This window comes from Juglans regia, chromosome 4 (genome assembly GCF_001411555.2).
Source record: "Juglans regia cultivar Chandler chromosome 4, Walnut 2.0, whole genome shotgun sequence".
Classification (NCBI taxonomy): domain Eukaryota; kingdom Viridiplantae; phylum Streptophyta; class Magnoliopsida; order Fagales; family Juglandaceae; genus Juglans; species Juglans regia.
This window is the reverse complement of record NC_049904.1, coordinates 50,831-67,060: the sequence shown is the minus strand read 5'-3', so window position 1 is coordinate 67,060 and position 16,230 is coordinate 50,831. Positions and strand designations below refer to the sequence as shown.

The 16,230-nt window shown below is 37.1% G+C and overlaps 1 protein-coding gene across 1 annotated transcript; it reads right to left on the bottom strand.

Moving 5' to 3' along the window:
• Positions 1-11,149: 11,149 nt before the first annotated feature.
• LOC109001822 (MLO-like protein 13) lies at positions 11,150-15,946 on the bottom strand. The gene is made up of 14 exons (XM_035689077.1): positions 15,727-15,946; positions 15,575-15,632; positions 15,185-15,399; positions 14,800-14,916; positions 14,478-14,538; positions 14,278-14,375; positions 12,768-12,842; positions 12,594-12,682; positions 12,459-12,508; positions 12,325-12,365; positions 11,966-12,226; positions 11,788-11,855; positions 11,627-11,687; positions 11,150-11,526 (listed from the first exon to the last, which is right to left on the bottom strand). Exons 1-14 carry the CDS (start codon positions 15,844-15,846, stop codon positions 11,299-11,301), a joined length of 1,542 nt encoding a protein of 513 aa, XP_035544970.1. The 5' UTR covers positions 15,847-15,946; the 3' UTR covers positions 11,150-11,298.
• Between the last annotated feature and the right edge of the window lie 284 nt (positions 15,947-16,230).

Below are 16,230 nucleotides of genomic sequence, written 5' to 3'. Positions count from 1 at the left end.
AATACTAGCCCGCTTAGGCCCTTGAAAGAGAGTCGGGAGTTGATCGGACAATATATACCTTCTTATGGTGGTGTTGTCATAGCTGAAGAACTTGCTCCATATCTCGATGTAGAAACTACAGAAGGGACTACAAATGATGAATCATACATCTTACTTGCTCTTTTTCGGTTTGATGGTCAGCCTGAAATAGATGAAGAGGGAACTATCCTTTATCGTTTTCCATCTCTACGGCATACTACCCCTCGAAGGTGGACTGGTTAGGTTGGAGGGGTTGTGAAGTTTTTCAAGAGGAGAAAATGGGAATTCAGTAAAATTAGCACTTCACAGAAAGTTATGGTAATTGGGCTGGGTGGGCCTAACTACTTGTTGTCATTATTCTCAGAAGCATGTTAAAGGAAATTGCACTTAAACCTAGTGGGTTAATTAGATTTGTTTCCGATATATTGCCTCTCCTTCAGATCTATGCTGGTTCTTTCTTTGCAATTCCTTTGATTCGGTGGTTCTTCATCCGCAATGATAATGCTAAAATAGAAAAGAGAAATCGAGCTCGGCAACAGCATGCTCAGGAGCTTGAATTGCTTGATATTTCACTAAGACGGAAGCTCCTCAGTGCTCAGAACATGGCTTAGGAGAACTTCTTGCAAAATGTCAAGTTGCCAGAACCTGTTCTCTACATTGGAGGGATTCTGCAGGTCGAGTTATTGGGTCGAGGTAATTTTGAGGGATATGAGATGTTTTATACTTTGTTTGTAACCTCTGGTGCAGGGGAAATACTCTTGCATTTGCAAGTTTTAGGAGATACGAAAATTGCCCATCAACTACTTGATGTTTTGCCACTTAAAGTTGTTTTCAAACCTTTTGATAGAGGAAAAGGAAGAAATCCTTTGGAAATGAATTGTAAGGGCAGGGACACCATTGAGCTACTAGAAGAGCCCAAAGAATTTTTTGTAGCACATACTTTAGTGCAGGAGAGAAATTATTCGGGTTATATGGTGGAGAAAGGGGTGTGGTTAGATGTGGCTATCTACAATACACTTTGGTTTGATGTGGTGTTGGGTTCCCTTCACTCTGAGTTTGAACCCACTATTAGTCAGGGAGAGAGTCTTACTGCAGAGTTTGTGGCTAGTCAGCAAGGCAACGAATATTTTAATGAGGGTTCGGGACAATCACTTTCTCTAGAAAAAGTGTCACATAGGGTAAATGCTTGTGAATGGTTCTTCGTGGATAGGCCTGTCAAATATCATGGGAAATGGCAATTTCAATGTGTTTATGGGATTCAGGAACCTGTTGTAGTTGCTCTGTCTGCCCTGAATCTTGCTATGCAATTTCATGGTTGGCTATCCTTTTTCATCATTTTATACTACAAATTGCCTTTGAGGCTTGATAAGAAGGAATTTTATGAGTATACTGGCTTGTGGCATATCTATGGAATTTTATCGATGAATGCTTGGTTCTGGAGTGCTGTTTTTCACAGTCAAGATGTGGAGTTGACAGAGAAGCTAGATTTTTCATCTGCTGTGGCCTTTCTTGGGTTTAGCTTGATTGTAGCATTACTGTGAGCTTTTAATGTGAGGGATGAAGCTACAAGGGTCATGGTCGCTGTTTCACTACTCGTTATTGTGACAACACATATCTTGCATCTGAACTTCTACAAACTTGATTATGCTTTGAATATGAAACATGAGGAGGCTGTTGGTACCAAGAAAATTCTCTTTTTTGACTCGATTGGTGGGACAATGGTGGGCAAGGATACCGCACCTTGTGGAAAAGGTGCTTCTATGGGGGATGATTTGTCACAATTCCCGAATATTGAAGGACATGGGCTATGGGTCTTGGGCCAGTTTCAATTACAATTTCAATTCAACATGTATTTGGACTACAAGATAGCTAGTGGGCCTTGGGCCTTAGTTTTATTTCCCTGTATGTTTTTAGTGTTAGCCTGGGCCCATGTAAGGGTCATCTCCTTTATGTATGAGCCAAGGGCTCTAGGGTTTGATCATCCAGAAAGTTATTGAATATTCTATTTCTCTCTTTTATCATCTTCTTTATTTCTTCAATGAAGGTGCTCCCCTCGAAGTGGGCTATTTTTGTGTATTTCTCTTTTAAGTAATAGAGGTGTGTTACAGAAGGATGGATCAAGGGCATACTAGTGTTCATTCTAATTGATTCACACAACTTCCTGAACCCTTCTATAGCCAAGGGAACTCAGTTACAAGTGGAGAAATTTGAACAGCTTTCTATTCGAGTGGCTAATGGTGAAATTACAAGGAGTGTAGGGCTATGTAGGAAGGTGGGGCTAGCAGCAGATGGTAATAAGTTCTCTACTTCATTTTTTGTACTAAATATGAGAGGTTGTGATGAGAGTCCTATGGCTTAAAACTTTAGGCAAATTATGTGGGATTTCTCAAAACTATTAATGAAGTTTTCATTTAATGGAATGAAGTTGTGTTTATGGGGACTGCCCTTAAGAACTTGACATTTGAAGGTAGCCCCGAGCTGTTGAAGGATGCAATAAATAGGGGAAGTGGGTTACTTTTGTAGCTAGTACCCGAAACCAGTATGCAGCCAAAAAGGAGCCATGAGGGCATACATGAATTAATTCAAATGTTTATAGGGGTTTTTGATGAACCAAAGGGGCTCACACCCGCTAGAACACATGTAACGCCCCAATGGAAGACCCAAACCACATGGCCTATACTCCAAAAGGACTAGTCAATGATACAATTGGAGCCCACTAGAACCTTATAAAGAGCAAGAATTTCTCTTTCCTAAGCAATGTGGGATCCCATACACCACCTACCCTTATCCATATCATATGGGGTATCATAATCTACCTCCCTTAAATTCTCGACGTACTTGTCGGGCCTGTCCATTGTAGGTGGCACGACTCAAGTCCCACATTTCTGGTTGAGATAGGCTCTGATACCATTTGTAACTCCCCAATGGAAGACTCAAACCACATGGCCTATACTCCAAAAGGACTAGTCAATGATACAATTGGAGCCATTCTAGAACCTTATAAAGAGCAAGAACTTCTCCTTCCCAAGCAATGTGGGATCCTATACACCACCTACCCTTATCCATATCATATGGGGTCCGACACAATCTTAGAGGGAATTCTGTGCAGTCTGACGATTTCGTGTACATACAGTTCCGCCAACCTGTCTGTAGAATACGTCATCTGAATTGGAATGAAGTGAGTTGTCTTTGACAACCTATCGACAATTACCCAAGCTGCATCCTGTCCTCCTAGTGCCTTAGGAAAACCTGACACAAAATCCATACCAATTTCGTCCCAAGTCCAAACAGGTATAGGGAGTGGGTGTACAGAAAGAGTTAGGGACATAGTTGACTTATAGTATAGCCTTCCACCCTCAAACTGATGGACAGTCAGAAAGGACAATACAGAAATTAGAGGATATGCTTAGAGCCTGCATGATAGACTTCAAGGGTAGCTGGATTAAATACTTACCTCTGATAGAATTTGCGTATAATAATAGTTACCAGGAGAGCATTCAGGCTGCACCATATGAAGTTCTTTACGGCCGCAAGTGCCAGTCACCCCTCTATTGGGACGAAGTGGGAGAATGTAGAATCCTGGGACAGGAGATTATTCAAGATATTCATGAGAAAATAGCGGTCATCCGGAAGAAGCTTGCCATTGCACAAGAGCGACAAAAAAAGTATGCGAATCGAAGACAGCAAGATTTGCAATTTGAAGAAGGAAGCAAAGTATTCTTGAAAGTGGCGCCAATGAAGGGGATTATGCGATTCGGTAAGAAAGGCAAGCTAAGTCCAAGATATTTAGGCCATTTCGATGTACTAGAAAGAATTGGAGCTGCAGCATACAGGTTAGCCCTCCCACCACAGTTGTCAGCTATTCACGATGTCTTCCATGTCTCTTTGCTTCGAGAATATGTGCCAGACCCCACACATGTACTAGAGTACGAGTCTTTTCAAGTCCGCGAAGATTTGACCTATGAGGAATTTCCAATCGGAGTTCTTGCACAAAAAGCTCAAGCACTCCGCAAGAAGACCATTCCGATGGTCAAAGTGCTTTGGAGCAACTACAAGGAAAAAGAGGCTACATGGGAGCTAGAAGAGGACATGAGGATCAAGTATCCATATTTATTCGATTGAGGTACGTTATCTCGAGGACGAGATTTCTTTTAAGGGGGGAGATTGTAACATTCGGGTCTAAATTTAGGGCTTAAAACTAAAACTAGTATTTTATTTATTTATTTATTTATTTATTAATTATTTTATTGTCTTTATATTTTTATTATCATTTTGGAAATTGTGCTAACAGATAGATTAAATTAGTGATTCCTTTCCTCTTAAAACGTTCGTATACTCTATCCACTTAGTTCCCGTATTAGATCCGGTTTCCAGTTTGAGACCAACTCCAATTCCAACTCAAACTCTTCAAACCCTCTCAGAATCTGTATCCAAGTATGAATAGATTCTTAAAGTCTAGGCAACTTCAAATTTCAGCCAATCTCCTAAAGGTTCACGTTGTTCCCTCCCATCGCCTATAAGAAACTCACAAAGCCTCTGTGTTGCACATATTGAAATACCCAGAGAAACAACATTTTCGCCTAAGCCTTAATTCTGCCCAGCCATCGCCGACCACCCTAGGACGTCGGAGCACAACCCACGGTGCCAGAAAATGCCGACCAACCCAACCCCGTTGAACCCATTCCTTTCCGGTAAGTCCCCGACCAGATCTCTCCCTCCCCATGATTTTCACCGTCTCGGTCTAACTCTCTCTCTCTCTCTCTTGCATCGCACCACTGCCCAGAGGACCCAATCGCGTCGTCTTTGCCTTCTTCTCTCGGTGAGCATCGCATGACCATTTCCTTCGTTTCTGTCCAACTCCTCTGTAAGCAAAGAGAATATTTCCCCCGTAGGCCTAAGTCTTTCCTTATAACCAATTTTCCCATAATACCCATGCCCTTTAGGATGATTTCCCAAAATACCCTTAAAAACTCTTGTTCATAGGCCTCTGGAAATCCTATTAAAGAGACTTTCTTTAAAATTTCAATGTAATCTACAGTGCCTATGGGAGACTTCATGTTTTAAATCTGTGCATTACGTTGTCTGATTTCCTTTATGGGCTGGGTGAGTTCAATTAAACATATGATTTAAATTGGATTTGCTTTAAGTGTGGACTATGTTGTAAGAGTTATTGCTCAAAGGGTCCACATTTATGTTAATCAGGGGAAGTTTACAAACCATTTTACAGCATCAAGTCTAAAGGGATTTTAAAGTAGTTTTTTAAAGTAGTTTTTTTAAACTATTGTTGGGTCCATTATTTTGTTAATATTTCAATCGACTTTTAACTAAGATTTTTATAAATGATTAAGTTATGTTTAGATAGAAGTCAAGGAACATGTTATGAGTTTTGAATAAATATTATTATATATGATTCCAAGTATTTAGAATGCTATGACACATCTTTCTAGAAAGGTTAAGTAATGATTAGCACCTCGTATAGGTAACGCGCTACAAGTTAGAAATCAGGAAACATCGCTAAAAGGTAAATAATATGATCATATAAATGCATGCGTACTGTGAATATTATTATTATGTATGAAAATATAATGGGCTTATGATTGTTAACTACACTACGCTAAGAGACAAGTCAATGTTAGTTTCCTTTTCGATCTTTGATGAAATATGAGATTATGTTTGAATGAATGAAATTGTTGTTCAATTGATTGAATGTTACTAAAATCATATGAAAACCATGAGATGTCCATGTGGTAGTTCAAAGTCAAGTATGCCATGTAATGGAATAGTCAGATTATGCAAGCCATGTTCATGAAATGCTTAGATTATATATGCCATGTTTATGTAGTACTTAGATCATGTATGCCATGTTCATGTAGTACCTAGATCATGTATGCCTTGGAATGTCATAAAACATTCAAAGCATGTTATGTAATGTCATGTTATACTATGCCATGTACAAGAATATGCCATGCTATATCATATTATGCTTTGCCATGTACAAGAATATGCCATGCTAAATCATATTATGTTATGCCATATACAAGAATATGCCATGTACAAGAATATGACATGCCATGTCATGTTATGCTATGTCATGTACAAGATTATGCCATATTAGAAATGTTCATAAAGCCTAATAAAATCTCATGTATTAAGAAAGATAAGAAATGTAACGGTGCCATGGATTCAAGCGTGGTTAACCACAAGTTAAGTGAAACACGGACTCAAGCGTGTTTCGCTGCATGTTGTGTAAGTTAAGTGAAACACGAACTCAAACGTGTTTCGCTCCATGTTATGCAAGTTTAGTGAAACACGGACTCAAGCGTGTTTCCCTCTATGTTATGCCAGATAAGTGAAACACAGACTCAAGCATGTTTCATTCCATGTTATGCCAGATAAGTGAAACAGAGACTCAAGCGTGTTTCACTCTATGTTAAGACAAGATAACCAAGATATTATGCATTCACAATTACATGTTTTGATTATATATGCTTCCGCTTATATTAATAATAAAAATGTATGCTATGTGAGTCGGTGATGATATATTTACGTAAAATCTTTCAGAAAGTCATGTTACGTGTTTGATTGAAATCTATGGAGCTGTATGTATCTTATGAAGAGTATCATAGAAATTAAATGTATGTTAGGCAAAGATTATATTTTACGGTATGATGTACTACTTACTGAGTATTCGACTCATTATTTTTGTTTGTCTTCTTGTTTTCTTCCATGTCTAAATTCTCGCAGATGATGTCTATGATGATGAAGAGCTGGATGGCCAGGAATAGATCTAGTACAAAGACTTAGTGAATAAGTGATATTTTCACAAGAACTAAATTCCTTTTTATGTCATTCATAGGTTTAGTTATGTTCTTTTATATTCGTTCAGTTTCCAAAACAATCATGTTCATTTCAGTTTTATCGTTTTGATGAATTTCAATAAATGAGGTATTTCAGAATATGAATCTCTTTATCGGGTATTATGTTTTAAATGTTAGTAATATCTCTATCCTACGGAAAGGGGATGTTACAACACATGATAAGAGAATTGTACTTAAGGAAGGCACACCACTAATTTCTATTAGGCCCTATCGCTACCACTACCAAAATTCAAAAATTGAAAAGATAGTGAAAGACCTATTAGACTCAGAGGTGATGAGGCCAAGTACTAGCCCTTTTTTCCTCCCAGTGTTGTTAGTCCGCAAGGCGGATGGAAGTTGGCGCCTTTGAGTGGACTATAGGGCATTAAAACAAGAGTTTTGCTACACAACCTCCACCACACTCCACACTCCACATTATTTTAAATTTTTAAATTTTTTTAAATATTTTTAAAATTTTTTTTGAGTTTATTTTTTTAAAATTATTTCAAATTTTTTATTCATTATTCATATAATAAATATTTGATAAAAGAAAAAAATTTTAAAAAATGTAAAGTGTGGAATGTTGGGAGGTTGTAAAGATTTATTGTTAAAACAAGAGACGATAAAAGACAAATTCCCTATACAGGTGATCGATAAACTATTAGATGAATTATTTGGGGCTGTGGTGTTCTCGAAATTGGACTTACGATCTGGTTATCACCAAATCAGAGTTATTCCTGAGGATGTTGAAAAAATTGCCTTTCATACTCATGAAGGACAATACAAATTCTTAGTAATGCCCTTTAGACTAACCAATGCACCAGCCACCTTTCAAGGTTTAATGAACGACGTATTTTGACCCTTTTTTAGGAGGTTTGTCCTAGTGTTCTTTGACGACATATTGATTTACAATAGGTCATGGGCAGATCATTTGGTGTATTTAAAACAAGTTCTGGAGGTGCTTAGAGACAACAGGTTGTATGCTAAACTTTCTAAATGCAGTTTTGGGGTCGAAGAAGTTGATTATTTGGGGCACATTATTTCAGCCAAGGGGGTCAAAGCTAATGTTTCTAAGGTGAAATCAATGCTGGAATGGCTTGTACCTATCAATCCAAAGTCATTAAGGGGGTTCCTTGGATTGACATACTACTATCGGAAGTTCATAAAAAACTATAGGGTAACTGCAGCCCCTCTAACATCCCTTTTAAGAAAGAATGCCTTCAAATAGAATGAGGAGGCCACTCAAGCATTTTAGAAACTTAAAGAGGCAGTTTCTAATCCTCCAGTTTTAAGGTTATCAGATTTCTCTAAGATCTTCACTATTGAGTGCAATGCAAGTGGGATGGGAGTAGGTGCTATTTTAATGCATGAAGGACATCCTATCGCTTATATGAGCAAGGCACTAAAGGGTAAGGCATTGTTGTTGTCAACCTACGAAAAAGAGCTGTTGGCCCTAGTCACGACTGTGCAAAGGTGGAGACCCTATTTGTTGGGTCAGTCATTTACTATTAAAACAGACCAGCAAGCAATGAAATTTCTGCTTGAACAGAGGTAGGCACAGTGGCACAACAAAAATGGATTACCAAACTTATAGGCTATGACTTTTCCATAGAATTCAAGAGGGGAAGGGAAAATAAAGTAGCTAATGAGCTCTCAAGGCAGGATGAGAAGCTTGAAGTGGAACAAGGGTATTTGGCAATGGGGACATTTCCTACCCCGAATTGGATTCATGAACTTAAACAAAGTTACTCTGCCTCAGCTGAAATGGTGGATTTAATGGATAAGTTGCAGAATAAACAAGAGGCTTTTCCAGGCTACTCCCCCCAACAAGGATTGGTTTTGAAAAAAGGGCGAATTGTGGTGGTGGTAGATTCTAACTTAAAAAATAAGGTGCTAGACTACCAGCATAACAACCCACATGCGGAGCACACTGGATACTTAAAGACCTATCAACGAGCCAAGTGAGATTTTTTTGGAGGGGGATGAAAAGGGGTATAAAAAAGAAAGTCAGAGAATGCAACATCTGTCAAGTGAACAAAAATGAGACAATACCAACTCCAGAGTTAATGCGGCCCTTTCCTATTCCAAGCCAAGCTTGGATTGACATTTCCTTAGATTTCATAGAGGGACTCTCTCTCTCTCTTATGGGATGAGTGTTATCTTAGTGGCTGTTGACCGCTACACAAAGTATGGCCATTTTATGGCTTTGGCACACCCCTATGTTGCCCAAGGGGTGTGGCTCATGCCTTCATGGACTGGGTCTTCAAGTTACATGAACTTCCTAGGTCCATTGTGTCGGATCAGGATCCTATATTTTTGAGCTCTTTTGGGAGGAATTTATTTACACTACAGGGCTACTCACTGAATTTTAGTTCTGCTTAACATCGCCAATCGGATAGGCAAACAGAGGTTCTAAATAAATGCTTGGAGATCTACCTACGTTGCTATGCTGGTACTAAACAAAGAGAATGGAGTAAGTGGTTATCCATGGCAGAATGGAGCTATAATAACTCCTATCATACAACCACGAAGATCTCCCCTTTCCAAGCCCTTTACGGCTATCCACCACCACAATTACTGTCCTATGTGCTAGGGACTTCCTCAACTGAAGTAGTCGACCAATTTCTGAGATCTAGAGAAAAACTTAGAGAACTATTGAAAGAAAACATGGAGTGGGCTCAGAGTAGAATGAAAATATATGCTCACCGAAGGAGAACATAGAGGAGTTTCGAGATTGGGGATTGGATGTACTTACGTTTACAACCCTATCGTCAAAAATTCGTGGATATGCGTCGTTATGAAATTTTTGCCCAAGTTTTTTGGGCCGTTCCAGGTGTTGCAGAAGATTGGGATAGCCGCAAATAGGCTGAGCTTGCCACCCTCTTCCAAAATCCATCCGATGTTCCATGTGTCCTGCCTAAAAAAGAAGTTGGGGAGTTAGATCCAGCCCCTGCCAACACTGCCACATGTGGATAAAAATGGGGATCTTCAACCTGAGCCTCAAGCAGTGATAGATCTGCGGGTTAGACGCCAAGGCAACCAAGCTGTAATAGAGGTGTTGGTGAAGTGGACGGGAACATCCTCGAAAGACAATAGCTAGGAAGTTTTGTGAAAATTTCAAGAACTTTACCTGCACCTTGTGGGCTTAAGAGGGGGACTTGTTAGGTGCTCGGTTCTGAATACAGAAGAAGGATCGAGGGAAGATGAAGTCTGGAGCATTGGGGCTGTCGAAAGAGAGGAAGCCATGTTAAGCGGTCAGTAATCAGGGCCTATACGGTGTCGTTCACTAGTTTAATTAGAACGCTACGTTTTGTTATTCTGTTGCTCCTGTGTTGTTTGCATGGGAGAGTCAGTTAGCATTTTGTTATTTTCTCTGTAAGAGCATCCCCATCTCATTCCTCATACTACTATTATCCCTAAATTATAGGGAAAAATTTAGGAAAAAGCTCAAAAACCCCATCCCATCCCATTCCCTATATTAGGATTTTGATTTAGGAAATGAACAGTGGTTCCCTAAATACCACTATTCATCCCCTAAATCATTTTTTATTAATATTTTATTCAAATAAATAAAATAAATTATTTTTTCAATCGACTACATTTTCTCTTATACTCATATTTATTATACTTTTAAATAATATTTTTAAAAATAATTTAAATAATTACTAAAATATAAAAATAATAATTTTAAAAATATTATTAAACCCTTAAAAAAATAATTTAAATTTTTGTTTAAAATATTCACTATAATAATAGTTCAAAACATAAGAAAAAATATTAAGTAGTTAAGTTTGAAAATGGAAGTGAGAGAAAAAAGTAATAAATAAATAATAGAAGAATATTATTTTAATAGAATAGAGAAAGGATAGGGAATGAGATGTAGAAGGTTTTTTAAAAATGAGTAAAATTTAGGATAAAATTATAGGGAGTGTCATTTTTAGCTAAAATTTAGAGAAAAATTTAGGAAATCGAATGTGAATGCTCTAAGTAAGAAGGAATGGGGGAGGGGGACAAGAGGGGATTTTATCGATTGTCTTGTATTTGGAATATTCTATCTAGGAGGTTGGGATTTGCCTTGTGGAATTATGAACAGTGAATGAATATTTTACATTCCCTTCTCACAAATTAAACCAGTGTCTCTACAACTTCCATTACAATCATTCAATTTACTGCCCAATATTATAAGATCCACAACATACTTGATAAAGTCTACAACACACATCAGAAAATGAAAGATTAAGACCTTTATTATTATAGAAAGAATATTTCTTCTGTTTTTTTTTTTAATGAAAATTAAAGGAAAAAATCTTACTTATGATCCATCTTTAAAGTGAACTTTTACCATCTGAAATCAAATTGCCACATAGCATGTGATGTTTCTGAAGCAAGACTTGAGATAATGGCCACATAGCATTGGAAAAGGCTATTGGGCTTCCGAAGGGAGCTCAGTTACTGATGTTGTAGTTTCTTCAATCGCAATCGTCGCTAGGTCTGAAATCTGACCAATCTGGGTCATTTCTTTATTCATTGTTTGCATTTGTATCTGACTTGCTTCAGAGGGGCGACTTTGTGCTTCGTTGCCATTGAACCAACTACCTATTATTGATCCCACGTCTCCAGGAAAAAATAGTTCTCTGATTTTGCTACCCATCTTCATGTGGTGAAAATAAATTAGGTAAGAAAGAATGAGGATTTTCATATCTCAGGTGAAGCTTATCGATTGATCAAACGACGAAGCATGTATATCTAACCTGGGTCACAATAGCATACAAAGGCAAGGTGATGTAGCTACACAGCACTTGAACAATCACCCTGCATAAAGAAACTATCACATGAGCAACTGAATGATATGATGGGACAAGAACAAAAAATTAAAATATGTTCCATAATTTCCTCGTCCCTCAAGTATTACCCCATAATAAGTCTTGTTACAATGTAACCTACTTTTTCCATGATGCAAGAGTGGAATCCGTATGTGCTCTGCAAAGGAGTAAATGTGAAGAACTTAATAATGCAGTTGTATGTATGATGTACGGTTTTGGAACGAAATGTGAACTACGTAGCTAACTAGCTGATATATGTTTCCTCACCAAGATCCAGAAGAAGAATGCAATCTCAAATGAGTTCTGAAACAAAATGAAGTGTATTATGTCGAGAACAATGGCAGGGCGACCAAACCAAAAGTGATCGTTTGAAGGCTTCACTCTTACTGCTTCATGTTCTTTCTCCTTCTCCTTCCTCGCCATATATGTGACCTGCTGTGCTTCATGATCATCTCTCTTCATCTCTTGTACCCCCATAGCCAAACGTGTAATAACGTGTTCTAGCTTGGCACCCACAAAGAGTAGCAGCTGTCAATCCAACCATCTCAAACATTAGTCCAATTATGTCCATTCATAAATAACTCACAGTAACTGATTTCCACTAGGAATCTACCTAAGCCACTTACAATCAATGGCAAAAAGGACAACCAAAAATATGTGTGCCATCCTGCTTGTTCAATTTAAACAAGAGTAAGATTCAGAATTCCAATCATGAAATGAGATGTATAGGCACACAATCAAGATCTAAGCACATAATTACCTGCCACATTCAGTAGCAAAAAGGCCACAACAAAGAGCCACAGGTACCAGCTACAATGTGGCAATGTTAGTGTGTAAAATACAATCCGACGCTTGGAAAATAGTTCAATAATTAAACTATGCCTTTAGGTTTTACCTTATGCCTACAACTTTTTTGAAATCAACTTCAAGTGTCCGCATCATGTACTCGTGAAAATCAAAACTAGGATCGTTAGTGCAGTGCTCCTGCTCGGAAGCAAAAAAACAGATTTAAGTAACATATGAAACAAACTGGATATGCGTATGTATGTAGAAAGGATGCAAATTTGACCTTGATGAATCCTTGTCGCAGTACAATGTAGTCTGACTTGGTAACGGAGCCATAAAACTGTTTGAAGAATGATATCTACCAATAAACATAAAAAGTCTTCAAACATTATCACAAGCATAGAGCAATTCCTTGAACAAAATCTATTATACCAAATATCACTATGCAAGATGGTGTGTTTGTTATAAACGAGTTAATAATTTGAGCTGCCACATTTTATATGTATAATGCAGTCCAGACTGTGCATTGTGCTCTTAACATTGGTGGGCCAGGCCCTTAACATGAGAGCCAAGTTTGCAGAGTACACGATACTGCTGATGGCACATCTGGTGAGCTGGAAAGCATCGCATAGCAGAATATTGACCTCATCTTTTTTCTTCTACGCCATACATGGAGAGACACTTTAGTTTGCATTACTCTCTATAGCATTACGTACTAAATCCTATAAGTTAACTCATTGCCTGTTGTGTGCATTGGAAAAGTAGCGATTACCTCGACTTGTTTGGCTTGGAGCATCCAAAGAGTGCATTGATGTTACTGTTTTAAAAACTAGAAAATTTATAAATGACAAACAATGCACTGATGTTATTGTTTCGGAAAATGCTTTATCTCCCGCTGGAGATTAGTAGTGTATTTTTTATGTGTTTTTTTTAAGTTATTTTTTATATAGATTTTTTTAATAATTTTAAATAGTTTTAAGAAATAAAAAAATTCAGAATATTATTAAAAAATATTTTCTTAATCACGAAGTAAAATAAAAAATCATATTTTATGATTTTTTATTTTACTTCGTGATTAAGAAAATATTTTTTAATGATTTTTTTTTTACTTTCTATTTAAGGAAGTGTTTTTAATGATGTTCTAAATTTATTTTATTTTTTTAAAAATATTTTTTATAATTTTTTATTTTACTTCATGATTCAGTATTTTTTAATATATATTTTTTTACTTTCTGATTAAGAAAGTATTTTCTTAATGATGTTTTAAATTTATTTTATTTTTTTAAAATATTTTAAAATAATAAAATATCTATATAAAAAATTACTTAAACAAAACACATATAAAATAACACTACACCTCCAGCGGGAGCTCCCAGCGGGAGCTGTAGCATAATCCTATTGTTTCATGATGAAAAAAGTAGGATTTAGTAATTCCTACGTCTTAAACTTTCATCTTGCTTAGTTGGGAATTAGTTTAAATAAGAAAATAGCAGGTATAAAATTAAGAGACACACAGACAGACACTGAACAATATTATGAAAGTTTAAGACAACACTATGATAACAGTCATGCTTAAGAAATAAGCAGTGTACGATGTTTTTGTAATTTATAAAGAAATAACTATAATTTTTTGTATCAATGGAGTTCTTTTCTGACTAATTTGGGGATATTAAAGTATGAAGAGATAAGCTCTAAGCTCATCTAATTAATGAAAGAAAAGAAAAAATGCAGATACCTCAAGATTCATACTTTGTGAATTTCAATAAAATTGGGAAAGATAAATTCAAACTCACCATCCAACTAACAATAGCTGTCCTTTTCCAATATCCCATTGCATGATCTTTGACAAACTTGTTAGCATGAGTGCTACTGCCCCTTGTTGCACTTGGATCTGCATAAAAGATTATTTATGTGTTCATTCCAGTTAAAAAAAAAATTCAATTAGCTAATAAAGTATCATTCAATATATATTACAAATCTAGGTTCAGATTACCTCTCCTTGACTGCGCAATTTCCTTCGCAATTTCGTCCTCCCAGCGCTTCCACTGGCGTATCTACATATGCAGAAGAAAAATTACATAAACTATGAGATTCTTGTCAAAGAGCTTGTAAATAATGCAACAAATGGACAATAGATTAAGAGTAAAAACCACAAATTCTTGTCATGAACTAAAGCGATGCAGATTTCAAATTGCGACATTATCACGAACAAAGGGCACAAAGATACAGAAGGCATAACAGCTTCTTAAAAGAAAATAGAATTATAAAAACACTTTTTGCAGTGGAAACTAAAGTAAGAGGCATGAATAGATTACCCTGGCTCCCCCAAGAAACATTGTCGTGACACAGAAGATCACATGAACAACTGCCAATACAAAAATGAAAATGTGCAGTTGGTGTAATGCTTCCAATGATAACAATGGAACCTTTCCCTGAGTATGAAAAGAAAAAAAAAAACAAGAGATGTAAGTATGGATCAATTGAATATCCGCTTTATTAGATAGCTTATACTTCCATTTCAATGATAAACATCATTTTTGTCTTTTAAGGCGACACCTTTATATCATTTGCACTTGAAATGGATGGAATGCATATTATTCATTTTCACACGTATATATAGCACATCAATATTTACAAGCATCTTGAGAATAAAATAAGTTAGGTATAAAAAATAAGTTATAATCAAAGATTTTAACACACCTCATTTAGACAGTGCCCTGTATTAGTAACTTCAGACAGAAGCTGTCGTTGATTTCTTACAGCTCGATGAGAGTTATGTTCGGAACCATTTGAGGAACCCTTGTCCCTCTTGCATGGAAGCATGGAAGATGCAAGATGAGATGGTATGCATATACGACTTATCAAACCTTGAAAGACCGTTAACAAAAGGGAAATGAACCCTAGAAGCATCAGTTCTGTAAACAAGCATCAGGGGAGCACATTGATCAGGCTTAATTAGCAAATAATGTAAATATTTGTACATGCTGAATTTGCAAGTTAAAATGAGAGAGGGAGGATTATAGGGTTGCAAAAATGGCTATGAATGTGGCTTATGAATGTGGCTTATGAGAGAGAGAGAGAGCAGCAAACCTTCCATTAATTTTTGCAAGGCTCCATATAGTTTATCTTGTCCCTTATGCGTCAAGAACTGAATGGGGAAGCCAACACCAACAAACAACAAACTAATTAAGGCTATGGGCATTATGATAATAATGTTAGAGCTCACACGACAATTTGAATACCTTTCCAAGGTGATGAAGAGCTCGCTCAGCACAAACAGATATAAGAACAATGATGGAGCAGACAAGGGCAACTATCCATGTTGGCGTATACTCCAAGGAGCTACTGAGTTCCGCTTCCATACCCTTGTAATGCAGTTCACAACGAGGTTATCTTTGTATATATGACAGAGATGGTTGTGCTGGGGAGGCAAAGAATATGTAAAAGCTAAAAGGAGAACATTATAATGTGGACGCAAGTTGTTAATGCAATGGGAGGAAACAAACAACTCCCATTGATTCATGGTGACCATTCTTATGTAATGCACAGAATGTAGAAAAGTTAAAGTGGAAAGGTAACAAAGAAGCTCTTGCTTTATTCTTAACTTCAGTCATTCCCCAAGATTACAAGTCTGATTAACGTCAAAGATAACTTTCCCGAAAGGAATGACTTGGCCCTAGCAACCAACAGCACCAAGGGATAGATCGTACTACCATTGTTAGCCAACGTGTGGCAAGTAACTGATT